The sequence below is a fragment of the Prionailurus bengalensis genome, chromosome B3, assembly GCF_016509475.1.
Source record: "Prionailurus bengalensis isolate Pbe53 chromosome B3, Fcat_Pben_1.1_paternal_pri, whole genome shotgun sequence".
Lineage (NCBI taxonomy): Eukaryota > Metazoa > Chordata > Mammalia > Carnivora > Felidae > Prionailurus > Prionailurus bengalensis.
Window position 1 is genome coordinate 94,022,634 of NC_057355.1, and position 26,546 is coordinate 94,049,179.

The window sequence follows — 26,546 nt, forward strand, 5'->3', positions numbered from 1 at the left end:
GGTCTTATATTTAAGTCTTTAATCCATTTTGAGTTGATTTTTGTGTATGGAGTAAGATAGAGGTCCAGTTTCACTCTTTTTGCATATGGCTGGCTGTTTGGTTTTCCTGGCAGTATTTATTGAGGAGATTATTCTTGCCCCGTTGTATGTTCTTAGCTCCTTTATCATAAATTAATTGGTGGATTAATTAACCTCTGGGTTTATTTCTGGTCTCTTTATTCTGTTCCATTTATACATGTGTTTGTTTCTATGCTAATACCCTGCTGTTTTGAATGAGAAAGTATGATGCCTTCGGCCTTGTTCTTCTTAGAATTGCTTTGGCTATTCTAGGTTTTTTGTGGTTCTATAAAAATTTCAAGATTGTTCTATTTCTGTGAAAAATGCTGTTGGAATTTCTATGGGGTTGCATTCAGTCTGTAGATTGCTTTGGGTAGTAAGGACATTTTAACAATATTAATTCAGTACACGAGCATGAAATATCTTCCACTTATTTATATCTTCTTCAGTTTCTTTTATCAAGGGTTTATAGAGTAGAAATCTTTTACCTTGGCTAAATTAATTACTAGGTATTTTATTATTTTTGATGCATTTGTAAATGAAATTGTTTTTTAATTTCTTGTTCTGATAGTTTTTTGTTAGTGTGTAGAAATGCCACTGATTTTTATATATTGATTTTATATCCTGAAACTTTACTGAATTTGTTCATTAGTTTCTGAGTTTTTTTGGTGGATTATTTAGGATTTTCTATATAAAGTTGACCCTTAGACAATGCAGGGGTTAGTGGCATTGCCCTCATGCAGCTGAAAATCTACAAACAGCATTTGACTCCCCAAAAAGTTAACTGCCTACTGTTGACCAGAAGCCTTACTTGATAAACATAATATAAGCAGTTGATTAACACATATTTTGTATATTGTATGTTTTAAATGCTGTATCCTGATAGTAAAGTAAACTAGAGAAATTAAATGTTAAAAAAATCATAAGGAAGAGAAAATACATTTACAGTACTGTACTATGAAAACTCCACATGTAGGGGTGCCTGGGTGGCTCAGTCCATTGAGCATCTAGCTTCAGCTCAGGTCATGACTCACAGTTTGAGTTTGAGCCCTGCCTTGGGCTCTGCACTGACAGTGCAGAGTATGTTTGGGATTCTTTACCTCTCTCCCTCTCTCTCTGCCTCTCCTTCCCTCATACTTTCTCTCAAAATAAATAAATAAACTTAAAAAAATATCCACATGTGGGGTACCTGGTGGCTCAGTTGGATAAGCATCCAACTTTGGCTCAGGTCATGATCTCACAGTTTGTGAGTTCGAGCCCCGCATCGGGCTCTGTGCTGACAGCTCAGAGCCTGGAGCCTGCTTCAGATTCTGTGTCTCCCTGTCTCTCTGGCCCTCTCCGCTTGTGCTCTCTCTGTCTCTCAAAAATAAATAAACATTAAAAAAAAATTTTTTTTTAATCCACATGTAAGTGGACCTGCAGAGTGCAAACCCATGTTGTTTAAGGGCCAACTGTATATCATCTGTGAATAGAGGCAGTTTTACCTCTTTCTTTCTTACTTGGAGACTTTTATTTCTTTTTCTTCATAATTGCTCTGGCTAAGACATCCAGTACTGCATTGAATAAGAGTGGCGAAAGAGGGTATCCTTATCTTGTTCTTGTTCTCAGAGGAAAACCTTTCAGCTTTTCATCATTGAGTATGATCTTAGCTTTGGGCTTATCATATGTGTCTTATTATGTTCAGGTATCTTCCATCTAAATCCAGTTTGTTGAATGGCTATTGAATTTTGTCAGATGCTTTTTCTTTATCTATTGAGAGGATGATACAATTTTTATTCTCAATTTTGTTAATATGGTGTATCACATTAATTGACCTGGAGATGTTGAGCCATTTTTGCATCCCTGGAATAAATGCCACTTGGTCATTGTGTATGATCCTTTTAATGTATTGCTGCTTCAGTTGCTAGTATTTCGTTGTTGAAGTTCTTTGCATCTGTGTTCTATGATCATTTTAATGCATTCTCTTTTTTTATAAATTGTATTGATGTTAATATATACCTAGTGAGTTTCTCCATTTCACTCTTACTGTATCTTTCCCTCTAAGGTATATTCAATGCTATTCTACTATCAAATCCATTTTGTTTTGAACAGTAAAAAAGTCATCTTTAAACACAAGTATCAGTAATTAGATGACTTCTTGTGGTGTTCTTTTGTTTTACTCTTCATTTTTTCACCTTTTATGTATCATATACTTCTTAGTTTAAATATAAATTTAATCCTCTGTTTTTTTCTCATTGTATAGAATTAACCATTTTACAAATTAATCTCAGATTGATTTATTTAAATAAATTAAAAATAATGGATGAATACATCTAAGATCTGCATTCTAGATCACCATCCTGTGTCTACTTTTAAGATGATTGTGAGTCATTCATTAACCAGTGCTCTTAAGATAACGTTAGCATCATTTTTAATACTGGTAGTCAGAGGGGCGCCTGGGTGGCGCAGTCGGTTAAGCGTCCGACTTCAGCCAGGTCACGATCTCCCGGTCCGGGAGTTCGAGCCCCGCGTCAGGCTCTGGGCTGATGGCTCAGAGCCTGGAGCCAGTTTCCGATTCTGTGTCTCCCTCTCTCTCTGACCCTCCCCCGTTCATGCTCTGTCTCTCTCTGTCCCAAAAATAAATAAACGTTGAAAAAATTTATAAAAAAAAAATACTGGTAGTCAGAAATGGTAACTGGCAACTGTTACTGTTGTCTGTAAGACTTATCAATTTGCATGACTTAATTTCTTTCAAAGGGATCATTTATCTGCCATATTGAGTCACCCCTTTATAGAAATAAAAAAAATTATGCTAGTAATAGTAATTGAAATAATAAATCCTGTCAAGATTCTAGTTCTCCCACACAAGTTCACATGGTTATTTGAGTTAACATAGCAGGCCTGAGACTACTATTTTTGGAAAGTCCTACTTACAAGGTTAGCCCTTGGTTGGCATCTAGGAACTAGGATTTCAGGAGGATTGCCACTGTTCCTTAACTGATGAAGAGTAGTTTACTATACCAAAATTATTTGAGCAAACAATATGGTTTATCCTGAAGACCTGCTTTTCTTCTGGGAGCCTGGAATTTTAGTATATCCTAGGCAGAGGACCAACCATGACCAACTCTCAATAAACACCCTGAGCATTGGAGTCTCTAATAAGGTTCATTGGTAGACAGCATTTCACATGTGTTGTCACAGGTTGTTGCTGGAGTAATTAAATTTGTCCTATGTTACTTCACTGGGAATGGACCCCTGGAAGCTTATAGCTGTTTTTTTCCAGACTTTGACCCCTACGCTTTTTCCCTTTGTTTATTTTGTTTTGTATCCTTTTGCTGTAATAAATCATACCTGTGAGTAAAACTACATGTTGAATCCTGTGAGTCCTCCTAGCAAATCACCAAAGTCAGGGGAGATCACAGGGACCCCCTTTAGCCTTGTGGCTATCAGATCAGTTTGTGAAATTTTGAGAAATATATATGTAATAAGATACATTATGTTTATGTTTCTCATAGGATATTAAGAATGAAATTAAATTTACCTTTCTTTGACTTTAGAGAAGTAACTGAAATTCGTGACATCACCAGAAAATCAGTTCCCCGCAATTCCTTAGAAAGTGCTGAATACATTAAAGTCATAACAGGTTTATTAAATGCAAAAGACTTCCGTGATCGTATTAATGGGATTAAGCAGCTTTTATCAGATACTGAAAACAATCAAGAGCTTGTTGTTGGGAACATTGTGAAGGTAATGAACTGTCAAAATTAATTTTCATTTTCAATATGTAGCTAATAGCTCATTAGTATAAAAAATTGCCCTAACTCTTAGTACTTTATATGTATTGTTTTAAAATGTTAAGCTTAGAAGAATGAATTACTTTCTAGAACAATTCAAAGTAATTGGGAAAAAATAAGAAAATAAAATAATAATATAAGAAAACAGCTGCTTAATTTGTCTGAATTTTCCCACTAGATGGTAACTCTTTGAAAGCTCTGTATTCTCAGAGCTCTTAGAACCTGAAAGCTCTGTATTCTCAGAGCTCTCAGTGCATATATGTCAAGTGAATCAATAAATATTTTAAAAACCAGGGCATTTAGGTGCTCTGATATTACTTAAGAGTAGATATTAAAATTTTTATATGTAGATTAGAAATCTTATATATACTAATTTATATACCAATGTTAGACAACAAGCAATAGAAAAGAAGATAGTAATAAATGTTAGTGGTACCAGAGCATAGATGATTTATGCTTCTTCAGAGTTAATTCAGTTAATTCCATTAGTGATTTATTAATAAAATCCCATGTTAAATTTGTATTATGTGCATTAAACTTGGCCAGCATACCATTAACTACTCTTAATTCCAGTAATGTTGTCTCTTAATTTTCAGAAGAAAGGTACCATATTATCATGCAATGGGCACCAGAAAGTTGCATTTTCTGATATCTGTTGAGTAAAAATAAATCTCTTGGGAAGACTGTTCTCAACCATGAAAATTTTTATTTATATATTAACTTTCATATTTTTATGAGAGATGTGTATATGTATATCAGCCTCATAGAATAGCTGTTCACTCACCTAATGTGACTAAAGATTTTGCTCATCATTCACTTTTTATATCTTAAACTTATGAAAGTTAAGAATTCTAAAGAGCAAGGAATAATTGTTAAAGTAATCAGGTTAAAAGGTAGTAAAAATTTAACTCTGAAATTGCATATAAAATTCTCATAAGAAACCCAAACTGAAACTAAATCAAATCTCTATGGTTGTTACATATCTAATTCTGTTATGAATAGTGATAAAAATGAAAACTTTCCTTGAGTTCTTAGAGTTAGCTAAGCTAACCACACCTTCCAAAAAATAACATTTTTATCACATTTACGGTAAATCAGTCATCTTCATACTAAGTCAAATTTCACAACCTGAATTTATTAGGATGTCTAAGTGATGTTTGAAGACCTGTCATTTTGCTATAAGAAGGTTTGAGACTTAGATTTAACATCCAAATTTTTATAACATTCCTATTATCTATGTTCAAGTTAAATAAGATGTTGTGTGTATGTTTTTAAATAGTATATTAATAGGATAAATACTACAGAATGCCAAAAAGAATTTAAATAGCTATAAACATTATTTCACATTAAATTATTTACCAATTTACTTTCAGATCTTTGATGCTTTTAAATCTCGGCTTCATGATTCCAATAGTAAAGTAAATCTGGTGGCTCTAGAAACAATGCACAAAATGATTCCTTTGCTTAAAGACAACTTATCTCCTATAATCAACATGCTAATTCCAGCAATAGTAGATAACAATCTGAATTCTAAGAATCCAGGCATCTATGCTGCTGCCACAAATGTTGTTCAAGCACTAAGTCAGCATGTAGGTAAGAAATCTTACTTTTGCACTCAAATTATTTTGACTTTACTTTCATACTTTCTGTCCTACACATGATGTACTTTGTATAATGTTGAAATCATAGATGTTAAATATTTGTCATTTAATGTGATATTTTCAGTAGTTTAAATTATTTTTAGAGTTTAACACTAACCCATTAAATTGACTTTCTCTTATTTTTGATTTTTCAGTCCTTTCATTCCTACCTCAACCTCACATCTGGTGCAAAATTAACTCAAAATGGATTGTAGATTTAAATGTAAAACTTAACTGTAAATCTTTTAAGGATAACATAGGTAAAAATGCTTAGGACTTGAGGGCTTGGTGAAGAGTTGTTAGCATGATACTAAAAGCATGATCCATAAAAGTCAATAAATTAGACTTAATCAAATCTAAAAACATTTGCTCTGCAAAAGACCTGTTAAGTACATAAAGAGACAAACTACAGTTTTGGAGTAAGTATTTGCAAACCACATGTCTGAGGAAGAACTCAGAATACATAAAGAACTCTCAAAACTGAACATTAAAACAAACAATCCAATTAGAAAATGGGCAAAGGACATGAAGGAACACTTCACTGAAGACGATATATGGATGGCAAATAAACACATAAAAAAGATGTTTAACATCACTAGTCATTAGGGAAATACAAATGCAGGTTAAGACCATGATCACTACACAAATATGTTCATCTATTCAGGCTGCTTTAGCAAACTACCTACAGACTGGACAGTGTAAAAACAAATATTTATTTCTCACAGTCCTGGAGGCTGCAAAGTTCAAGATCAAGGTACCAACAGATTTGGTATCTGGTGAGGGCCCACTTCCTGGTTCCAGTGGAGCTTTCTGGGGCATCTTTTATGAGAGCTCTAATCCTATTTATGAGGGCTCCACCTTCATGACCTAATCATCTCCCAAAGTCCTCACCTCCAAATACCATAACAACAGGGATTGGGTTTCAACATATGAATTTTGGAAGACACAGACATTCAGTTTATAGCAAGTATTAGGACAGCTAAAATTAAAAAAGAGTGATAATACCAAATGCTGACAAGATTTCAGAGAAACTGGATCTCTGCTACATAAATAAAATGGTGTATCCACTCTAGAAAATGGCTTGTCAATTTCTTTAAAAAAAAAAAAAAAACTAAGCATACACTTAACCATATAACCCATCAGTTGCATTCCTAGGCATTTATTCTACAGAAATGAAAACTTCCATCCAAGAAGTTACACTCTTGTTCATAGCAGCTTTATTTACAAAAGTCAAAAACTTCAGGCAACCTAAATGTAATTCAGTGAGTTAATAGTGAAGAAATTTATGATACATCTATACCGTAAAATAGTACTTAGTGATAAAGTAGTATTATAGATACATGTAACAATTTGGATGGATCTAAAAGGGCATTATGCTTAGTGAAAAAGGACAGTCCCAAAAGATCACATGCTGTAGGATGGCATCTTTGTATAGCCTCAAAATGGTAACATTTACAGAGATGGAAAACAAATTAGTGGTTATCAGGGTTTGCGGACAGCTAGGAGGGGCTGGATGTGACTATAGAGCGATAGCTCTGCGGAGATCTTTGTGGTAATAGAATAGTTCCATACGCTAATTGCAGTGATCATTACACAAATCTACACATGTGATAAAATGACATAGAACTATACACACGTAGGGATGCCTGACTGGCTTGGTCATTAAAGCATATGACTCTTGATCTCTGGGTCATGAGTTCAAGCCCCGGGTGTAAAGCTTACTTAAAAATCAACAAAGAAGGTGAATGATGTAGATTAGAATTATGCACAGGTATTGTACAAATGTCAGATTCTTTGTTTTGATATGTACTGTAATTATGTAAGATGTAACCTTTGGATGAACAGTACACAGGACCTTTTTGTACTGTCTCTCCAATTTCCTGTGATCTATAATTATTACAAAATTAATGGGGCTCCTGGGTGGCTCAGTCGGTTGAGCATCCGGCTTCGGCTCAGGTCATGATCTCACAGTTTGTGAGTTCGAGTCCCGTGTCGGGCTCTGTTCTGACAGCTCAGAGCCTTTGGAGCCTGTTTCAGATTCTGTGTCTCCCTCTCTCCCTGCTCCCCCGCCCCCGCTCGTGCTCTGTCTCTCTCTCTCAAAAATAAATAAGCATTAAAACTTAAAAAAATTAAAACTGAAAAAATCAGTAAAAATAAAAACTACCCCCTCCAAAATGTAGTTTTTTTCTGTTTTTTTATTTTTTTTGTCTTTAATAAACTTATATTCTATTTTTTGGAATAAGATGACTGGGAGATAGGCAATTCTTTTGCTTTTTTATGCCATATGATAGCTCTTTTAAAACTCTTATTTGAGGTATTTTATTTCTTATTTGCTATAAGAATAGTATTCTATTAAGGTTTTATAGATAATGTTAAGTACTGATTACATAGATTTAAAAATCTTTTTAACACATTTGCATTCATTTGTGTATCTTTTCCTTTTAATGCTTTGTAATGAAAAGTAAGAACTCATAACTCTTTAAACATGTGTCTGTATTATTCTTTTTGTTTAGACAATTATTTGCTTCTACAGCCATTTTGCACAAAAGCTCAGTTTTTAAATGGAAAAGCAAAACAGGATATGACTGAAAAGCTTGCTGGTAAATATTCTTTAATTGCTATTTCTAAAGAAATATTAACTAAGGAAAAATGATAGGCAGTTCAATTTCTTTTTGGGATAGCTACCAAATTCAATATTATTACCCACAATGTAGAAATGAATTGCATAATGATCTATACGAGAACTTTTTAAGACTTTTACCCCAAATTTTTTTGTTTATCCTTTTTTTTTCCAGTAAGAATTTCTTCCTTGTCACATTTAAAAATAGACATTAAAATCAAATTGGTACTCATGAAAAACTGTTTCAAATTATTTATTTGATAAAAGATCAGTGGGTTAAAAATGTATGTTTTTTGGAAAACATTGAGATGAATTTGGGGTTTAATTCCTATCTTTACTAATTTTGCCTGAGCTAAGTTGTCCTATGTGGAATTCTAATACTTGAAGATTCCAATCTTTGGGAGAAAAGTTTCTGACCTTACCTTCTTTAAAATGCTTGACATTTTAAGACAAGTGACATAGAGAAGAAGCTTAGTATATTTTATATGCTGCTTAATTAGCAAAAATTGAATTTATATTTTTAAAAACCTGACTGTTTACTAAATTTTTATGTTTCAGATATTGTTACGGAACTTTATCAAAGGAAGCCCCATGCCACAGAACAGAAAGTATTGGTTGTTTTATGGCATCTCTTAGGGAACATGACAAACAGTGGCTCTTTGCCTGGAGCTGGAGGAAATATACGAACAGCCACAGCTAAATTATCGAAAGCACTTTTTGCGCAAATGGGTCAGAATCTGTTAAATCAGGCTGCATCTCAACCACCACATATCAAAAAGAGTTTAGAAGAATTGCTCGATATGACAATATGAAATGAATTATGAATCTTTGATGAAATATAGTATGATGAACAAAATTGTTTACATGATGACAAATGGAACTTTTTCAAGTTACATTTTCAGTGCCTGCACTACTCATCTGGTAAATTAAGTCAATGGCTATTTGTATTTGCAGCCAGTGGGCACACATCTGCTCTGTATCAACCCTACCACTTGTACCCATCACAGACAGAGAAACCTAAAATAATTAATATAACCTAATATTCATGAAATCTGAGGCCCATGGAATGAATCCAGTTATATTTTTGAGGAAAGTCCTGCTCATTTGCACTGTTCTATAGAAACCACAGTTCATTGCCCTATATGTACAATTAGATTTGTAATTAAAAATATACTTTTTATTATGTAATCATGTTCTGTCATTACTCAGCCTTATTTTATGAAGTGAAATAAGTCATTGAACTATGTTATCACAAACTAACTTTTGTGTGCTATTTGTGAAAAACATGTATTTCTGAAATCAGTCTGCTAATATGATTGTGCAGTATTAGCTTGCTTTTGCTGCTGTGTTAATGTGATATATTTGCTTACCATTTGGGTTTAATCATCTACATAATTGTGAAATTTAACAAGTTATAATGAAGCATGGTGACCAAAGTTTTAGAAAACACTTAAACATTTTAAATGCACGTTTAAGAAAACGTGTTGAATGTAACTTCCCTATTTTTGTGTGAAAACACTAAATTTTATTTCTATATGTCCTGACATTTATAAAGGTGTTATTTTGCTGCCCAGTTGTGTAATTCTCAAAAATAGTGCCAGGTCTTCTATAGGCTTTTCTCAGAATTCTTGGGCTATAAGTACTGTATGCATCTTAAAAAGAAAAGGAATGTTATAAAAATAAAAGGATTTATTTCTGTAGATATGTGAGAGGTGTCCTATTTTTCCAACTTCCAAATTTGTTAAAATAAAAAGTATATATATTGTAATACTGACCTATCATTTTCAGTTGGTATACTTGATAAAATATTGACCTATCTCTATTGACCTAACAATAGACCTGGATTATAGTTCTAGCTATAGAACTATAGGAAAATTAGGCATGTGATCTTGGGCAAGTCACTTACCAGTTCTAGGTCTCCCATTTTGTCATCTCTAAAATGTGAGAGCTGACTAGATGATTTTTAAGGTTCTGTTTTGTTCTAAAATTATATGGTTCTGTGTTGTAGTTTATTCAATGATCACTTTATTACAACTGTGAACTATCCTCATTCTTTTTCACTTCTTGTGTCACTAACTGGTTTTCTGATGTATTTGGCTGCATTTTAAATTGTGATTCTTTGTATTACTGCATGAGTGCTAAGAAGAAAATGGGGGTGCAGGGGGTTACAGCAATTTGAAGAGAAGCTGAAAGGAAAGACTTGGTTACTTTTTCTGTTTATGGGCATTGTTACATACATTCATAGTTACATATTTCTTAAATGCTTTATCTTCTAAGTGTATTTTATTATGTATCTATAGTTTAGGTCTCAAGTTGGCAAACTTTTTCAGTAAAGGACCAAAAAGTAATTACTTTTGGTTTTGTAAGCTATAGACAGATTGTGGCATATTCTTTGTTTTTTGTTTCATTTTTTTATAATGTCTTAAAAATGTAAAAAATATTCTTAGCTCAGGCCAGACAAAAACAGGCCTCTGGCCTAGTTTGTCAACACCTGGTTTAGACTCTTTTGACCTTAGCTGTAAATCTGAAATCGTCATTAAAGTTTGCTTTAACCCTTAATGATATGCACCATTGAAACAATAGTTACAGATTCCAAGTTTTATTAATTTTGACCATTGTCCCTGTGTCATTGCAAATTTGCACCTACTAAATTTGCATTAATTTTGGATATATTGAAGGTAAATTTTAAATTTCAAAGGGAAAAGACCATTACTTTGTGTATAAGCTTAATTATCTCTTTTTTTTTTTGAGTTGATGTAGTTTGAATTTTGCACTGAAAAAGTACAGTAAATAGTCACTACTATTAATGTGAGGACTTTACATAATCTCTGTGCTGTCTTTTATTATAAAAATTTTTTTAATGTTTATTTTTAAGACAGAGAGAAACAGAGCATGAACGGGGGAGGGGCAGAGAGAGAGGGAGACACAGAATCCAAAGCAAATCCAGGCTCTGAGCTGTCAGCACAGAGCCTGACGCGGAGCTCCAACTCACCAGACTGCGAGATCATGACCTTAGCCGAAGTCGGAAGCTCAACTGACTGAGCCACTCAGGTGCCCCAGTGCTATCTTTTATTATAAATAAAATACTCATGTAACAGAGTCCCAGGCCTTAAAGATTTTCTCACTTTTAGTAACTTCTTAATAATGAGCACTCAGAAGTCAAGCACTCTGTTATCAGGAACTGTTATCAACCCAGAAGTCAACAAAAATTGGAGACTGATCACTGATTAAAAGAACTAATGCAGCCGAAGGCCTGAATAAATTGGAATGAAGGAATAATTATACAAGTAGTGATAATTATAAAAGTTTATCCTCACACTGTAACTAAAAAATAAAGAGAAAAATTTAAATGGCAGATTTCCCCAATGGAATCCATATCATATAGTCATTAAAAATGATGGGGCGCCTGGGTGGCTCAGTTGGTTAAGTGTCCGACTTCGGCTCAGGTCATGATCTCACGGTCCGTGAGTTCAAGCCCTGTGTTGGGCTCTGTGCTGACGGCTCAGAGCCTGGAGCCTGGAGCCTGTTTCGGATTCTGTGTCTCCGTCTCTCTCTGACCCTCCCCTGTTCATGCTCTGTCTCTCTCTGTCTCAAAAATAAATAAACGTTAAAAAAAATTTTTTTTAAATGTTAAATACTTTAATCACAGGACAAAAAATGTTAAATACTTTAATCACAAGACAATATCCATAGTGTGTTAAAGGAAAAAAGTCTGACTACAAAATAAATGCAGTGTCTCTATCAAATATATATGCATACAGAAAATAGAATTGGAATAATATACAGCAACATGTTAAACTGTAGTAAACTATGTGTAAAGAAGTTAATTTTTTTCAGTGTATTATTATGCAATTTCTATTTTTTTCAGAAATTAGCAATATGTGTTACTTGTGTAATAAAATTTCAGTTACAATAGGTAAAAGTCTGAAGAGAATCTGAAAATAAAGATAATGTGAAGAGAAAAAATAAGGCAAAAGACAGAGACAGTGAATTATCAGTGTTAAGAGAGGTAGAAATGACTAGAAGGGAGATGAGAAAGGGGAGCAAGATATGAAGGTAAAGAGCTTAAGACTTTGATTTAGAAAGCATGGATTTGGAAGCCAGTTTTATTATCATTTACCAAACCTTATGAATATTCTGAGCTACCATGAGGTCCAAAATTAAAATGGGATTAGGAATAAGAAAACATTTGTAAACTTCAAATTTTCTACAAAGATAATTTCTTGCCAGAAGCAAATGAAGAAAGATGAACACAAACCCTATAGAAATCTCGAGTGTTAGGATAAGCTAAACCTACTTATTTCATTGCTAGTTAGGGGGGTTGAATATATCAAACAAAGGCAAAATCAATTAAGTACTCAATTATCATTAATGATTCATGGTTTCATGAAGCATACTATAACAGAGAACCTAAATTCTTAATTCATAATTAAACTCTCTGGGCAGAACAATGGATAAGCAGAGACTTAAAGATTTTAAAGTAATTTACAGATTTATCAAAGTAGTCGTTAATATATATATATGTATGTGTATATATATATACATATACTATACACATATATACATATACATATGTATATGTGTGTGTGTGTATATACATATATGGGACAGCATTATGTAAAATGAAGACAGAATGATCTGGTGGTACCAAATTTTGGCCAATCCTGAATTACTTTTTTTTTTCACCACTCTACCTGAAGTAGTACCTAAGCTGGATGCTAAATAAATGATATTTGAATAAGATGGTGAATGTTACATAAATTTGAAATTTATTCTGGAGACAGAAAGCAATGTTTTCAAGGGTGGAAGTGGTGTATTAAAAAATAAAGCAAAATAACCAGTAGCAGAGGGTTAGTTGGATGGAGCAAGGCAAGGGTGTAGGCAAGGAAGTCAATTTGAAGCACTAATCCAAAAGGGACAAATAAATCTCATCAAATGTTACAGTCTAATGAGTTGCCAGTATCTGCCTGTGCAATGTGTTGAAAAAGTTAAATCAAATTTCAGTAGGAAGGAGTGTATTGATCTATCCAGGACTCAGAGTCAGACTCTAGATAGTAAAGTATAGTAGAAGCAGTGAGAATTGAAAAAATGGATCTGAAATGTATTGGTAACACAGTTGACTGAATTGATGACACACTTAGATTTGGAGGATAGAGGAGTCAAAAATTAATGAAGTTTGTAACACTGGTGAGTTTCTCTAGAGTTTCTACTTTTTTTTACTTAGGAAAGGAGGCCTTTTTTATGTACTTCTAGCTCTATCTCATTGACCACCCTTAGATTCATGGGAAGCTGAGAAATTGAGTATTTCATTTCCTCGTCTCAAAAGTAGAGGAAAATAATAGGGATTGTAGTGGGAATAGATATGACTGAGCCAGTCAATAATATCTGTCATATTCTATAAGCCCTCATTCTGTCTGATGAACCACAAAGGCATTCTATGCCCCTGGGAACTGGTATTAGTTCAGAACCAGTGTCCAATCAATTCTGAAAAGCATATTTTTTCCCCCAGTGTGAAGTTACCTTGATACGTAGCCAGAGTTCCCTTTCATAGTGATATTTTCATAGTGATATTATTGCAGAATCCTTAGTGGTTCCTTCCCTTATTTCAAGTGGTCATGGGAACTAGGTGAGAAATTGTGATTCCCTTATTTAGAGTTTTTTTTTTTTTAATACAAAACAACTAAGATCTTAGTATTTTATTCATCTATTTCGATCCCATGATCAACTAGATATTGCTAAGTATTGTTGCTCCTGGCTGGCTCAGTGGGTTAAGCATCTGACTTTGGCTTAGGTCATGATCTAATGGTTTGGCTCATGAATTCAAGCCCCAAATCTGCTGTCAGCACAGAGCCCACTTGGTATCTTCTGTCTCCCTGGCTCTCTGCCCTTTCCCCGCTCGTGTGTGCATGCACACTCTCTCAAAAATAAATAAATGTTAAAAAACAACAACAACAACAACTTTGGGGCAAGTGGGTGGCTCAGTTAGTTAAGTGTCTGACTCCAGCTCAAGTCATAATCTCATGGTTCGTGGGTTCAAGCCACACATCAGGCTCTGCACTGGTGGCTTGGAGCCTGCTTGGGGATTCTCTCTCTCTCTCTCTGTTCCTCCCCCATTCACATTCGCTTTCTCTCAAAATAGATAAACTTAAAAAAAAAAAAAAAGATATTGCTAAGTATCCCTGCTGGTCAGACCATTTAATCACCACAAGATCCTGCTCCCTATTATCCTTATTATGCTTCTTTGCCTCTAATAATTGAGTTCTCTGCCATCTAGGGATCTTTGTATCACCATAGAAATCACTGCACCTATATCAACAGAAGACCCTACTATAGCACCCCCAGCCACAGAGAAAAACTACCACACAATCTTCCTTGACTTACAATGGGGTTATGTCCCAATAAACCCATTGTAAGTTGAAAATGTTGTAAGCTGAAAATGCATCTAACACACCTATCAAACATCGTAGCTTAGCATAGGCTACCTTAAACGTGCTCAGAACTGGGGTGCCTGGGTAGCTCAGTTGGTTGAGCATCCGACTTCAGCTCAGGTCATGATCTCGCAGTCCGTGAGTTTGGCCCTGCGTCGGGCTCTGTGCTGACAGCTCAGAGCCTGGATCCTGCTTCGAATTCTGGGTCTCCCTCTCTCTCTGCCCCTCCCCCACTTGTGCTCTGTCTCTCTCTCTTTCTTTCAAAAATAAAATAAACATTAGAAAAAAAATTTTTTAATAAAAAAAAATGTGCTCAAGCACTCTCAACAATAGCCAAATTGTGGAAAAAGCCTAAATGTCCATCACCTGATGAATGGATAAGGAAATTGTGGTTTACATACACAATGGAGTACTACATGGCTAGTAAGAATGAAATATGGCCCTTTGTAGCAACATGGATGGAACTGGAGAGTGTGATGCTAAGTGAAATAAGCCATACAGAGAAAGACAGATACCATATGTTTTCACTCTTATGTGGATCCTGAGAAACTTAACAGAAACCCATGGGGGAGGGGAAGGAAAAAAAAAAAGAGGTTAGAGTGGGAGAGAGCCAAAGCATAAGAGACTCTTAAAAACTGAGTGCAGGGGCGCCTGGGTGGCGCAGTCGGTTAAGTGTCCGACTTCAGCCAGGTCACGATCTCGCGGTCCGTGAGTTCGAGCCCCACGTCAGGCTCTGGGCTGATGGCTCAGAGCCTGGAGCCTGTTTCCGATTCTGTGTCTCCCTCTCTCTCTCTGCCCCTCCCCCATTCATGCTCTGTCTCTCTCTGTCCCAAAAATAAATAAATGTTGAAAAAAAAATTTTTTTTAAAAACTGAGTGCAAACTGAGGGTTGATGGGGGATGGGAGGGAGGGAGGGAGGGAGGGGTGGGTGATGGGCATTGAAGAGGGCATCTTTTGGGATGAGCACTGGGTGTTGCATGGAAACCAATCTGACAATAAATTTCATATATTAAAAAAATAATAAAAAAATATTTTCTACTAAAAAAAACGTGCTCACAACACAATGGCCTATAGTTGGGCAAAATCATGTAACACAAAGCCTATTATATAATTAACTGTTGAATATCTCATGTAATTTATTGAATACTGTACTGAAAGTGAATAACAATGGTTGTATGTGTACAGAATGGTTTTAAGTGTTTTAACGTTTTTTTAAATGTTTTAATGTTTTATTTTTGAGAGAGAGAGAGAGAGAGACTGAGAGGGAGAGAATGAGTAGGCTAGGGGCAGAGAGAGAGGGAGACAGAATCTGAAACAGGGTCTAGGCTCTGAGCTGTCGGAGCTGGATGCGGCGCTTAAACTTGTGAACTGTGAGATCATGACATGAGCCAAAGTCATACACTTAACCGACTGAGCCACCCAGGTGCCCCAAGTGTTTTAATGGTTTTAAGGGTATGTTTACCCTCGTGACTGAGTGGCTGACTATGTGCTTAATCACTCTTGCACCATCTTGAAGTTGAAAAATCATTAACTTGAACCATGTAAGTTGGAGACTGTAGTACTTTTCAAAGATGCTGACTCTCCCCTCTCCTGTGTATTTCTTAAATCTTGGTGAAGGGAGTGTACCTGGCACTCTTAGGGATACATGGTTACAGGTAAGTGGAAATTTGTTGATGAATAGTTCATGCCAATACTCTTACAAAACAAACTATTAGAACCATTGAATTTATATATACATATATGCATATATGTCAATATGTAATATTATAAATATAGATAATACATATTACATATATATAATCTCATCTAAAATTATTTTCTTCTTCATCTAGCACTCAATGAAATTTCTCATGTATTCTCCATACTTTTGTCAAGGTAAATTTGTAAACTTTCAACTGTCTTGCTATTTAAGTCTTGCTATACAAGTTTGACATTATAACTGGCCCCCAGAATATGCTGGAATCTGATTCTAAGTTGAGGAAAAATGTAAGTATTGGGAGTAGAGAATGAGAAAAACTGGCCTCTTCATGCAAGGTATGGCCTCAACAGATTTTGTGAAGTCTATCTAGATTTCCAAATAAGGCAGGAATGATCTCTTCAGACCAGTGAGAAGGGGTTGCTTTTGTTTGATGAATGAGGCTCAAACACTGAGAGGTTATGAGTTAAAGATACTTCAAATTATTTGAATTCTACCATGTGCCCATTTCATTTCTTTGGTTCTGCTCTTTCCTGAACAATGCCCTAATCTTCACAGAAGAGTTCTGACAAGGCTATGAATTCAACTGACATTGTAATTTGGCAATCTGTGGGCTCAGACTTTGAGTGTATTTGGCTCTTTTAGGCCCATGGCTGCGAAGAATAAATTCTTTTGTTACTATCAGAGGAAGTCCTTGATTTTTGGTCCCTACTTTAAGCTAAGAATTTAGAAATCTGATCTTATCACTGTCTTTAAGCTGTCCAGTGTTAGTATAAATAACCACCCCACCCTTCATTTTCTGCCAAAAGTTTTGCCTTCCATGGGCACGTCATTCTAGATGGCTGCAGTTTTATGCCATATGTGTACTGTATGCGTTGAGAATCCCAAGCAGGCTCCACAAAGTCAGTGTGGAGCCCAATGTGGGGCTTGAACTCACAAACCATGAGATCACGACCTGAACAGAAATCAAGGGTTGGATGCTTAATCAACTGAGCCACCCAGGAGCCCCTGTAGATGCCTAATTCAAACAGAAGAGAGTTCATAAAAAGCATCTGTTATTATAGTTTTTTATGAGGCTAGGTAGCTAGTAAGAATGTCCAAATTGCATCACAGAGCTGGTCTGGGGAAAACACTACTGCCAGTATTATAGAGGAGAGGTACCACATCACCCACTGATACCACACACTCCCACACTGAGTCCTGGCCTTAAGAGTCATGTGTGCATATCTCTAAGTGTGTGTGTGTGTGCGTGCACGTGCGTGTGTGTAGGGGGACTAGGAAAGTAAGTGTCTAGTAGTTTTGGCTCCTACAGTGGAATGTAGGCTCTCTGCTTCAGAGAGAGGTGATGTCCCAAACAGAGCGAGGGTTTTGTATGCTAAAACAAAAAATGTCCACTGCATGAGTCACTGACATATGGAAGGTAATGTAATCAATTAGGAGAAAACACATTGCATTTAAATTTCACATTTATGTGAGGTTTTGTGTTAGCCTGGGTCTTCCAAAAAGCAGATGCCATAATGGCAAGAGATTTATCAGGAAAAAAAAAAAAAAAAACAAACAGTGGAGATTTTAAAGCCGGAGAGTGAGAGCAAGAGCACTGACTGGTTGGAAAGGTAAGATGTAGAAAACTAGATAAAGAGAAACAATGAATCTACAGTGAATAAAGAATAAGTAGATAGATTTTTACAAAATGGCTGTTGGTGGGGAATGCTATCTCAGAGCTAATCTTATTTACTGATGAAGAATTTGTAATAAGTTTAGGAAAGATTGGAAGAACCAGAAAAGGAGTGACGGCTTGGCACTCAGAAACACTGAATGACAGTGCTGGGGCAAATTCTGCCAGTCTTTCCAATATATTATTCCCTTAACTGTTCCTTCCCATAGTCAACATCTAAAGTTGCTGGTTAAAACCAGTAAAAGGTGTAGCTGCACTGAGAATCCAAAAGTTAGCTTGAATATTAGAAGTGCCAATGGAAAGGGAAAGGGAAAGTTGCAACACAGTTTGATGAAAGTGAAAGGTAGACATAAGAAGACTGATTTTTTTTAAGTTTATTTTTGTATTTAAGTAGTCTCTACCCCTAATGGGGGGCTTGAATTCAGCACCCGGAGACAGAGTCCCATGCTCCTCTGACTGAGACAGCCAGGTGCCCCCGCTTTTCATATTTGGAAGCAAAGTTAGTATCCAGGGGATTTACGATTAACAGGGTTGTGCACAGGAAATGCCATCTTGCAAAGAAATATTTCTGGAATCAGATTCCAAAGGAGGAACTTGCAGTGCAATTATGGTACTGCTGAACCTTGAACAAGAGATTGCATGGTAGGTGGTGTGTGAACTCAGGAACCTTGTAACAGAAACAGGATAGAGGCCGGATTGGAAGAATAAAAACCCCATTTTTAAAGTGAGGATGGGAGTGTAATTCGAGAGGACTGCTAAGATTGTCAAGGCAAGAAGCCTTCATATTTGTCCAGAAGATAATCTTACACATCCTTTTAATGACCAGTTCCTCAAGCCCCTAACTTGTTTCCACCAGTTTCCTCTTTTTTTTTTTTTTTTTCTGTTTCCTCGTGAGGAGACCTGAGAGGACCCAGAATCCGTATCATCCTGAAGTGTGGAGATTTAAGACCGAATTTCTGTTGATGTCTAGGGAGAATGGTAAATTGTTGGGAAAAACCTTACACTTGCCCCAAAAGACAACATTTTTTCTACAATATTTTTCTTTCCGGTGTGGGGCGGGGCGGTATCTGTGTTTAAGATCAAGAATTTAAAAGACCCTACACACCGTCTTCTAGCTTAGAAAGTCTCCACAGAGGGAAGAAAACAGCAGGAGCAGCTGCCCGGTCTTCGGTGACGGCGGGGCGTGCACCAGGCGGAGACCGGGCGGGGCCGGGGCCCTAGGATCCCGCTGAGGGCGAGGCCTGCGCCCAGCACAACCACGTGACTCCTTCGCCCCTTGGGACACCGACGCATGCGCGCCGCGCTCTCGACGAGGCGGCTTCGGTGTTGGTGGCGGCTGCCGCGGTGGCTGTGGGACGGAGACGGTGGAAGTGCCATCCTCGGCTCGGTTGGCCCAGACTGCGGCTCATGGCCTTGAGTGGCATCCGTCATCAGGTCAGTTGGGGCGGGCGTCTTGGAATTGGCCTGGGGGGTGGGGTTGGTGATTCGAGGGACTGGAAGGGGCCTGCCTTGTTTCAGGCCGCACTGGGGTTGCGGCCTCCCTCTCCCGCCGTGTTTGAGGCCAGGCTTGGCCTGGCCTCGGCTCCCAGCTGTCCATTCCTTTCTCCTTCCCACCTGTTGGGTGGAGCAGTGCAAGGTTTCTTTTCTTAGTTAGACCAAACGCTTCTCTGACGAGTCCTTACGGAGCGCGGGGAAATGTGGGCCTCCACCTTGATATAGGAAGCGGTGAGTCTGAAGCCCTTGCTTCCTCAAGAGATGCAAACCAGTGTGCCGGGACAACTGGGAATGGAAGGGACTCAGTAGTAGCCGCTAGAGAATTGGGAGAATTCAAATTCTGTTAATTAAAGCTTGTAGGCGCCTTGTAGGGGCGCGCGCTGCGTGTTCTGACTACACTAGTCACACTTTTAGGACCCTGAGTCACAGCACCTCAAATACCGGCCAGAGGTTTTGGCGGCACAGGATAGAAGCAGGAAAAGCAGCCATTGAAGATCTTAATAGGATCTCTTAAAGAAATCTATTTAAAAATAATGCTTACCTTTTGTAGTCGGAGACCAACAGTGTGTTTTTCTCGCTTTGAAATTTAGTAAGTAGTACTGCTCTTTTTATGGATGATATTATAATACCATATTATTTTATGCCGATTTTTTAGTTTGATGTTCATGTTGCCTTCTCTGTAAGGACTTCATGTTATTTGGCAACTGATCCAATCTGTTCAGAAATACTGTAAACTTTTTTACAGCTGGAAAGGTTGAAGCTTACAGGGAAGCATGAAGCTCGTGTTGGAACTTAAGTGTTTTGTATGAAGCTCGTGTTGGAACTTAAGTGTTTTGTCTCTCTGGGAGCTTAAGTGGATTGAAAAAAAACAAACAACTGTCAGGTACCCCCCCTCCTTCCTCCCATTTATAACCTCATTCTAGAGTTGCAAAAGTTGGAACTTTCCACTGTTCAGCTTCTGGTAGGGATAAAGTGAACTAAAGGAGTTCTGCTAAAGAATACAGTTCTTAGACTCTGAACTCTGGAATAATTAGGTGTTGACCAAAGATGGCTAATTAGTAGGTGGTATGAGATATTTGAAATGAGAATTGAAAAGCAGAATTTTTTTTTTTTTTTTTTTAGTGTCAGAGTATTTGGTAATATTTTTACTTGCTTACCTATTGTTGAGTAAGAAAAAGAATTTTATAAATCAGATGATAAAAGTGTGTGTGTGTGTGTGTGTGTGCGCACACGCCTGTGTTTTAAAGATAAAGAACAGGGATACCTGGCTGGCTCAGTCAGTAGAGCATGGGACTGTTGATGTCAGGGTTACAAGTTCGAGCTCCATGTTGGGTGTGGAGATTACTTAAAAATAAAATCTTAAAAACTAAATAAATAGAACAGAGCCTTCTGTGGTATGTTAGTAAATAATTCCACGTAGAACATAGGATTTTCTGTGTATGTGAAAAATAGTCAAAGGAGATAGGAAGTAGTAGTAGTTCCAGTCAAATGGTGATTTTTTTTTCAAAGACCTGAAGATGACGCAGACATTTATGTAAATATGTGTATATAAAGTTGAGTTTTTGGAACATACTAAGTGTTTAATATGTGGAAACTTAAAAAAGGTATGCTATGTGTGAACATTCTGTTTAGCCTCTGAAAGTCGTTGCCAAAACCAGTGGTTAGTCTCTTTTCTTAACAGCATTTGTTTTCAAATTGGCTTATCTGTGTTTGAGGAACAGAGTATCTGATTGTAAAGCTAGTTGATTTGCAGTACGCAAACTACTGACTTTTTAGTCCTTAGATTTTTTTTGTGTGTTGCTCTGCTTATGAAAAGAATAATAAACAGTATGATCTTGAGTGCCTATAGAGTTAAAAGACATTAAATTAGACTTCCCATTCTTAGTTAAGTATGGGTTAAGTGATCCACCAAAAGACCTTTTAAATTTTAAGATGGCATGCTGAATTGTTAGTGAAATGTTTAATGTATGTTATAACTGAACTAAAAGTTCAATGTATGATAAAGAACTGTATTTATTTAATGTACTATACTGTCAGTTTATAATTTATCATGTTTTCTTTCGTGCTTATGAACTTTAGGTCTCTAATAAGATTTTATAAGAAAGTGCAATGTAGTAAAAAGGCATTGATTGGTTTGGTGAGTTGAGAAAAGGAGGAAAGTTTTGTTAGGCTCAGAAAACAGGGTGAGCCAAGGCTCAGACATGAAAAATATATTGGGCTTTGTAAATGGCAATGAGGAGGAATACTGTAGGATTCGTATGTTTGAAAAGTTATGTCACTCACTTGTTCAACAGACATTTAATGTGCTGTTACATACCAGACACTGTTTTAGGTTCTAGGAACACAGTACTGAACAAAACCAAGATCTCTGTTCTTCTGAATTTAACATTACAGTAATATTAATTTATCCGTAGCCTTAGTGTAGCAGTGTTTTTCAATTCTTTTTGACTGAGACCTGTAATAATTTGTACATGTAATAGTGAATCCCAAAAAACAGTAGTTGCATTCTGTATGTGTTTCAACAATAGGCCCTCAATATGTGCCTGAACTCTGATACTTTGTTTTCAATTCTATATTTTTCTATTAAAAAACAAATGAGAAGCTGATTTGAAAAGCTGATTTGAAGGGGTCTAAAGTTTGATAAATAGTACTTAAGAGGGGAGATAAAATAGGAGCACCTGGCTAGCTCAGTCAGTAGAGCATGAAACTCTTGATCTCCGGGTTGTGAGTTTGAGCCCCATGTTGGGTGTAGTGATTCCTTAAATAAACAAACTTTGGGGGTGCCTGGGTGGCTCAGTTGGTTAAGCATCCAACTTTAGCTCACGTCATGATCTCACGGTTTGGTTCGTGAGTTCTAGCCCTGTGTTGGGCTTTGTGCTGATAGCTCAGAGACTGGAGCCTGCTGAGAGAGGGAGACACAGAATCCGAAGCAGGCTTCAGGCTCTGAGCTGTCAGCACAGATCCTGATGTGGGGCCCAAACTCACAAACTGCGAGATCATGACCTGAGGCGAAGTCAGACGCTTAACCAACTGAGCCACCCAGGCACCCTTAAAATTTTTTTCTATTTTATTTTTCATTTGCAAAAAAGAACAAGCTGGTCTGAAGCAGTCTACGGTTTGAAAAATGTTGGTCTATTGAGGGAGATAATGATTACTTAAACTATAGCAATACTACTGTGAGTAAAAAGAAGGGGATGGTTAATTCTTATGTTAGGGTATACCAAATAAGTAAATTATTTACCCTGTTATAGTGTAATACTATGAATAAAAGAAAAAAAAAATAGGGGCACCTGGGCGGCTCAGTAGGTTCAGGTCACGATCTTGTGGTTTGTGAGTTCAAGCCCCATATCAGGCTCTCTGCTGTCAGCCTGTCAGTGCAGAGACTACTTCAGATCCTCTGTCCCCCCCCTCCTGCTTGCACTGTCTCAAAAATAAATAAATATTAAAAAAAAAGATTGAGGAAGGTAAAGGGAATCATGTGTGCTGGGGATGGGAGCAAGTTACAATTTTAAATAGGGTTGTCCAGGTAGGTCTTATTGAGAAAGTGACCTTTCAACGAAGGAGGAGATAAGGAAGTTATCCATATGAGTATCTGGGAGAAGATAATGCTGGTAGAGGAAACAGTCACCTAAAAGGTTCTAAGGCTGGAGAATGTGGTCTGTTTCAGAGAAAACAAGATGTCATTGTGACTGGGGCTGAGTGAGGCCAAGGGTAGGAGAAGATGAGGTCAAAAGGACAGTGAGTCATTGCAAGGGCAGTGACTTTTACTCTGTGAGAGCAGTGGAGTGACATGGTCTTGTTTATGTTTTAAAAAGAATACTATCTGCTGTATTGAGAATGGACTGGGGATTGGGAGCTGGTGGAATGCAGCAAAAGGGAAGAAGCGGGAGACCTGTAGAAGGTTATGGAAGACTGTCATAGTATTGTAGATGAGAGATGAGTGGTTTGAATGAAAATCATAAGAAGTGTGATGCTGAATATAAAAGATTTCATAAAAAATTGGTTGGGTGTGAGGGAAAGAAGAGTCAAGCAAGGATGAGTCCCCGAGATTTTTGGCCTGAGCAACTGAAAGGAGGGATTTTCTGTCAGAGATGGAGAAGGAAATGGATAGAGCAGGTTTTGGGGGAGAGATCAGAAGTTCTTTTAAGGACATTTTATAATTTGAAATGACTGGATGGGAATTTGGGAGTTGGCACATAATTAGTATTTAAAACCATGTGAGATTGGGGAGTTAATGGAGATAGGAGTAGATGACCAAGGATTGAGTCCTGGGGCACTCTAAAAGATCACATAGAGGGGTGCCTGGGTGGCTTAGTCGGTCGAGTGTCCGACTTTGGCTAAGCTCATGATCTTGTGTTTCGTGACTGTGAGCCCCGCATTGAGCTGTGGGCAGACAGCTTGGAGCCTGGAGCCTGCTTCAGATTCTGTGTCTCCCTCTCTCTCTGCTCCTCCCCTGCTTGCACTCTGTCCCTCTCTCAAAAAAAAAAAAAAAAAAAAAAAAATCACATAGGAGAGGAATACCCAATTTGCCTCAGGAGACTGGCACTCAGGTGAAAGAGTGATAGTGAGGTAGGAAGAAGAGATGATGTGACTTGGAAGCCAAGTGAGAAAATATATCAGATGGGAGAACATTATCAGCCCAAGGAGAGTGTTGGTTGAGAAAAAGAGCTGAGGATAACATCTTGGGAGCTACCAATTCTTTTTTTTTTTTTTTTTTTAATTTTTTAAAATGTTTATTTATTTTTGAGACAATGTGAGAGACAGAGTGCAAGCAGTGGAGGGGTGGACAGAGAGAGACACAGAATCCAAAGCAGGCTCCAGGCTCTGAGCTGTCAGCACAGAGCCCGATGCGGGACTCGAACTCACGAACTGTGAGATCATGACCTGAGCCAATGTTGGATGCTTAACCGATGTTGGACGCTTAACCGACTGAGCCACTCAGGCGCTCCGGGTGCTACCAATTCTTATAGGTAAGGGAGCAATCCAAGAAGGTAGGAGGAAAGCTATGTAAATGCGGTATGTCAGAAAAGGCAAGGAAAGAGAACCTTTCAAGTAGAAAGTCATCATTCCTGTTGGATGCTGTGAAGAGTGAATCAGAGAAAAACAAAACAAAAAAAAACCAAGAGTAGATCAGAAAGATGAATTAGGAAGCATTCAAATGAATTTATACACAAGAAGATTGTGACCTTGGCAAATTTCAGAGTGGTAAGGAAACCAAATTACCAAGTGAATGGAGGTTACAGAAGTAGAGATAACAAGCTTAGACAACTTAGTTGACTTTGTCCTTAGAATAAAATCCAAATTTTAACATAGCTTATGCTTGATTACCCTTTGCTTTTTTTTTTTTTTTAAGTTTATTTACTTATTTTGAGAAGGAGAGGCAGAGAGAGAGGGAGAGAGAGAGAGAGAATATCCAAACAGGCACAGAGCCTGACATGGGGCTCGATCTCAGGAACCATGACATAATGACCTAAGCTGAAAGCAAGAGTCAGATGTCCCACAGACTGAAACACACCCAGGTGCCCCTACCGTTTGCTTGTTTTTAAGTTAAGCTACATTGTAGTATATATGTTATAAATTATTATATAAAAGAAGAAAAACATTTACACATGTTGAATGCTAGTGGAATAGATTTAGTACACTGAGAGAAACTGATGAAGAGTAAAGATAATTTAAGAAGCAACATTCTTGAGAAGATGGGTGGGAGAAATGATCAGATCATGAGTTGTTCAGGGTATGACCTTTGGTAGGAGCAGAGATACTTAATCAGTTATGACCAAGGCAAGGAGGAGGACCAGTAATGATGGATTTCAGCCATTATAGGAGTGCTATAAAACAAATACTTTGAGAGGGGAAAAGAGGCAAGATTATAAATGAGGTGAGGGGTTGGGAGGTTGGTATCATAATATATTTCTTGGAGGTGTAAAGAATTTTAAGAAGGAAATGGAGGATTAATGGAGATCTAATAGGATAAAGACTGACCACTGGTTGTGGCAAATAGCTCACTATGAGAAATTAGTATTTTTATTGGAGTGATATGGGCTGGACTGCATAGTGTACTAACAGATGGTTAAATTATTTCTAACTATAGAAATGTCACTTATTTTTAGGTATCACTTTTATTGACTTTGTTAGTCTAAAACTTACAGGATTCATCATTATTTCTTTAAGAGAAAATTCTACAAGTGTTAGTGTTAGGTTAAAATATGCTTAATTTTAAGGTTTATGCTACATGTTGGCATATTGAAATTTTAGAATATAATCCCAAAGAAATAGCTTTTCAAAAATAAGTATTTACATGAGATTCACTGTGACATACTTAGTAAGTATTAGGAAGGACTCAAACCAGACTGAGGGATATTTAAGCAAATATGGACATAGGGTCCTTCTTGCTTAGCGGGCCTCTCTGAACATGCTAAATAAACACTTGTCTCAGAACGTGGCTGTTTCTGCTGCCTGGAATTTTCTTGCTTTGCATATCTGTATAATTGACTTTCCTACTACCTCATCTTCTCCTTTGTTTTGTTCTTAGTACTTAATGCCATGTACACACTGTAAACTTACTTTTTTTTTTTTTTTAAAGAGATGTCTGTATTATTCAACTAAGATGTCAGCTCCTTGTAAGGACTTTGTTTTGTTCAGTTAAATTTCCAGTACTGGAACAGTAGTATCTGACACACAGATGTTGCTTACTAAATATTGAATGAATATTATTACACAGGGAAATGATACTGGTTAGAAATTTTTTAAAAACCCTTGGGGCGCCTGGGTGGCGCAGTCGGTTAAGCGTCCGACTTCAGCCAGGTCACGATCTCGCGGTCCGTGAGTTCGAGCCCCGCGTCGGGCTCTGGGCTGATGGCTCAGAGCCTGGAGCCAGTTTCCGATTCTGTGTCACCCTCTCTCTCTGCCCCTCCCCCGTTCATGCTCTGTCTCTCTCTGTCCCAAAAATAAATAAACTTTCAAAAAAAAAAAAAAAGTTAAAAAAAAAAAAGAAAAAAAAATAGAAAAAAAAAAAACCCTAAATGGAGGGGATTCAGCATAATTTGTACACCTAATTTCAGTAAAATTAAAAAATGACATAAAAAAAGAAAAAAAATTGTGTAAACCCTAAAGGACAAAGAACAGAAGAACAAATCAGCATGAGAATTAACATCTTGGAAGAA

At 37.0% G+C, this 26,546-nt stretch overlaps 2 protein-coding genes across 5 annotated transcripts in view; both read left to right on the forward strand.

Moving 5' to 3' along the window:
• The window catches only part of TOGARAM1 (TOG array regulator of axonemal microtubules 1), a 76,478-nt gene extending 66,688 nt beyond the window's left edge, over positions 1–9,790 (forward strand). For 3 of the 4 annotated variants that reach the window (XM_043556058.1, XM_043556059.1, XM_043556060.1), the window contains 4 exons: positions 3,594–3,783; positions 5,204–5,423; positions 7,984–8,070; positions 8,649–9,790. In XM_043556058.1, coding sequence (XP_043411993.1) covers positions 3,594–3,783; positions 5,204–5,423; positions 7,984–8,070; positions 8,649–8,902 — 751 coding nt within the window. In that variant the 3' untranslated portion in view covers positions 8,903–9,790. Of the gene's footprint in view, positions 1–3,593; positions 3,784–5,203; positions 5,424–7,983; positions 8,071–8,648 lie in introns of those variants that run through there. The other variant, XM_043556061.1, reaches the window with a different exon arrangement.
• Positions 9,791–19,180: 9,390 nt separating this feature from the next.
• Positions 19,181–26,546, forward strand: part of PRPF39 (pre-mRNA processing factor 39) — a 39,083-nt gene continuing 31,717 nt past the window's right edge. The window contains exon 1 of the mRNA XM_043556071.1: positions 19,181–19,323. The gene's annotated coding sequence lies outside the window, so the exon portion shown is untranslated. The remainder of the gene's footprint in view (positions 19,324–26,546) is intronic.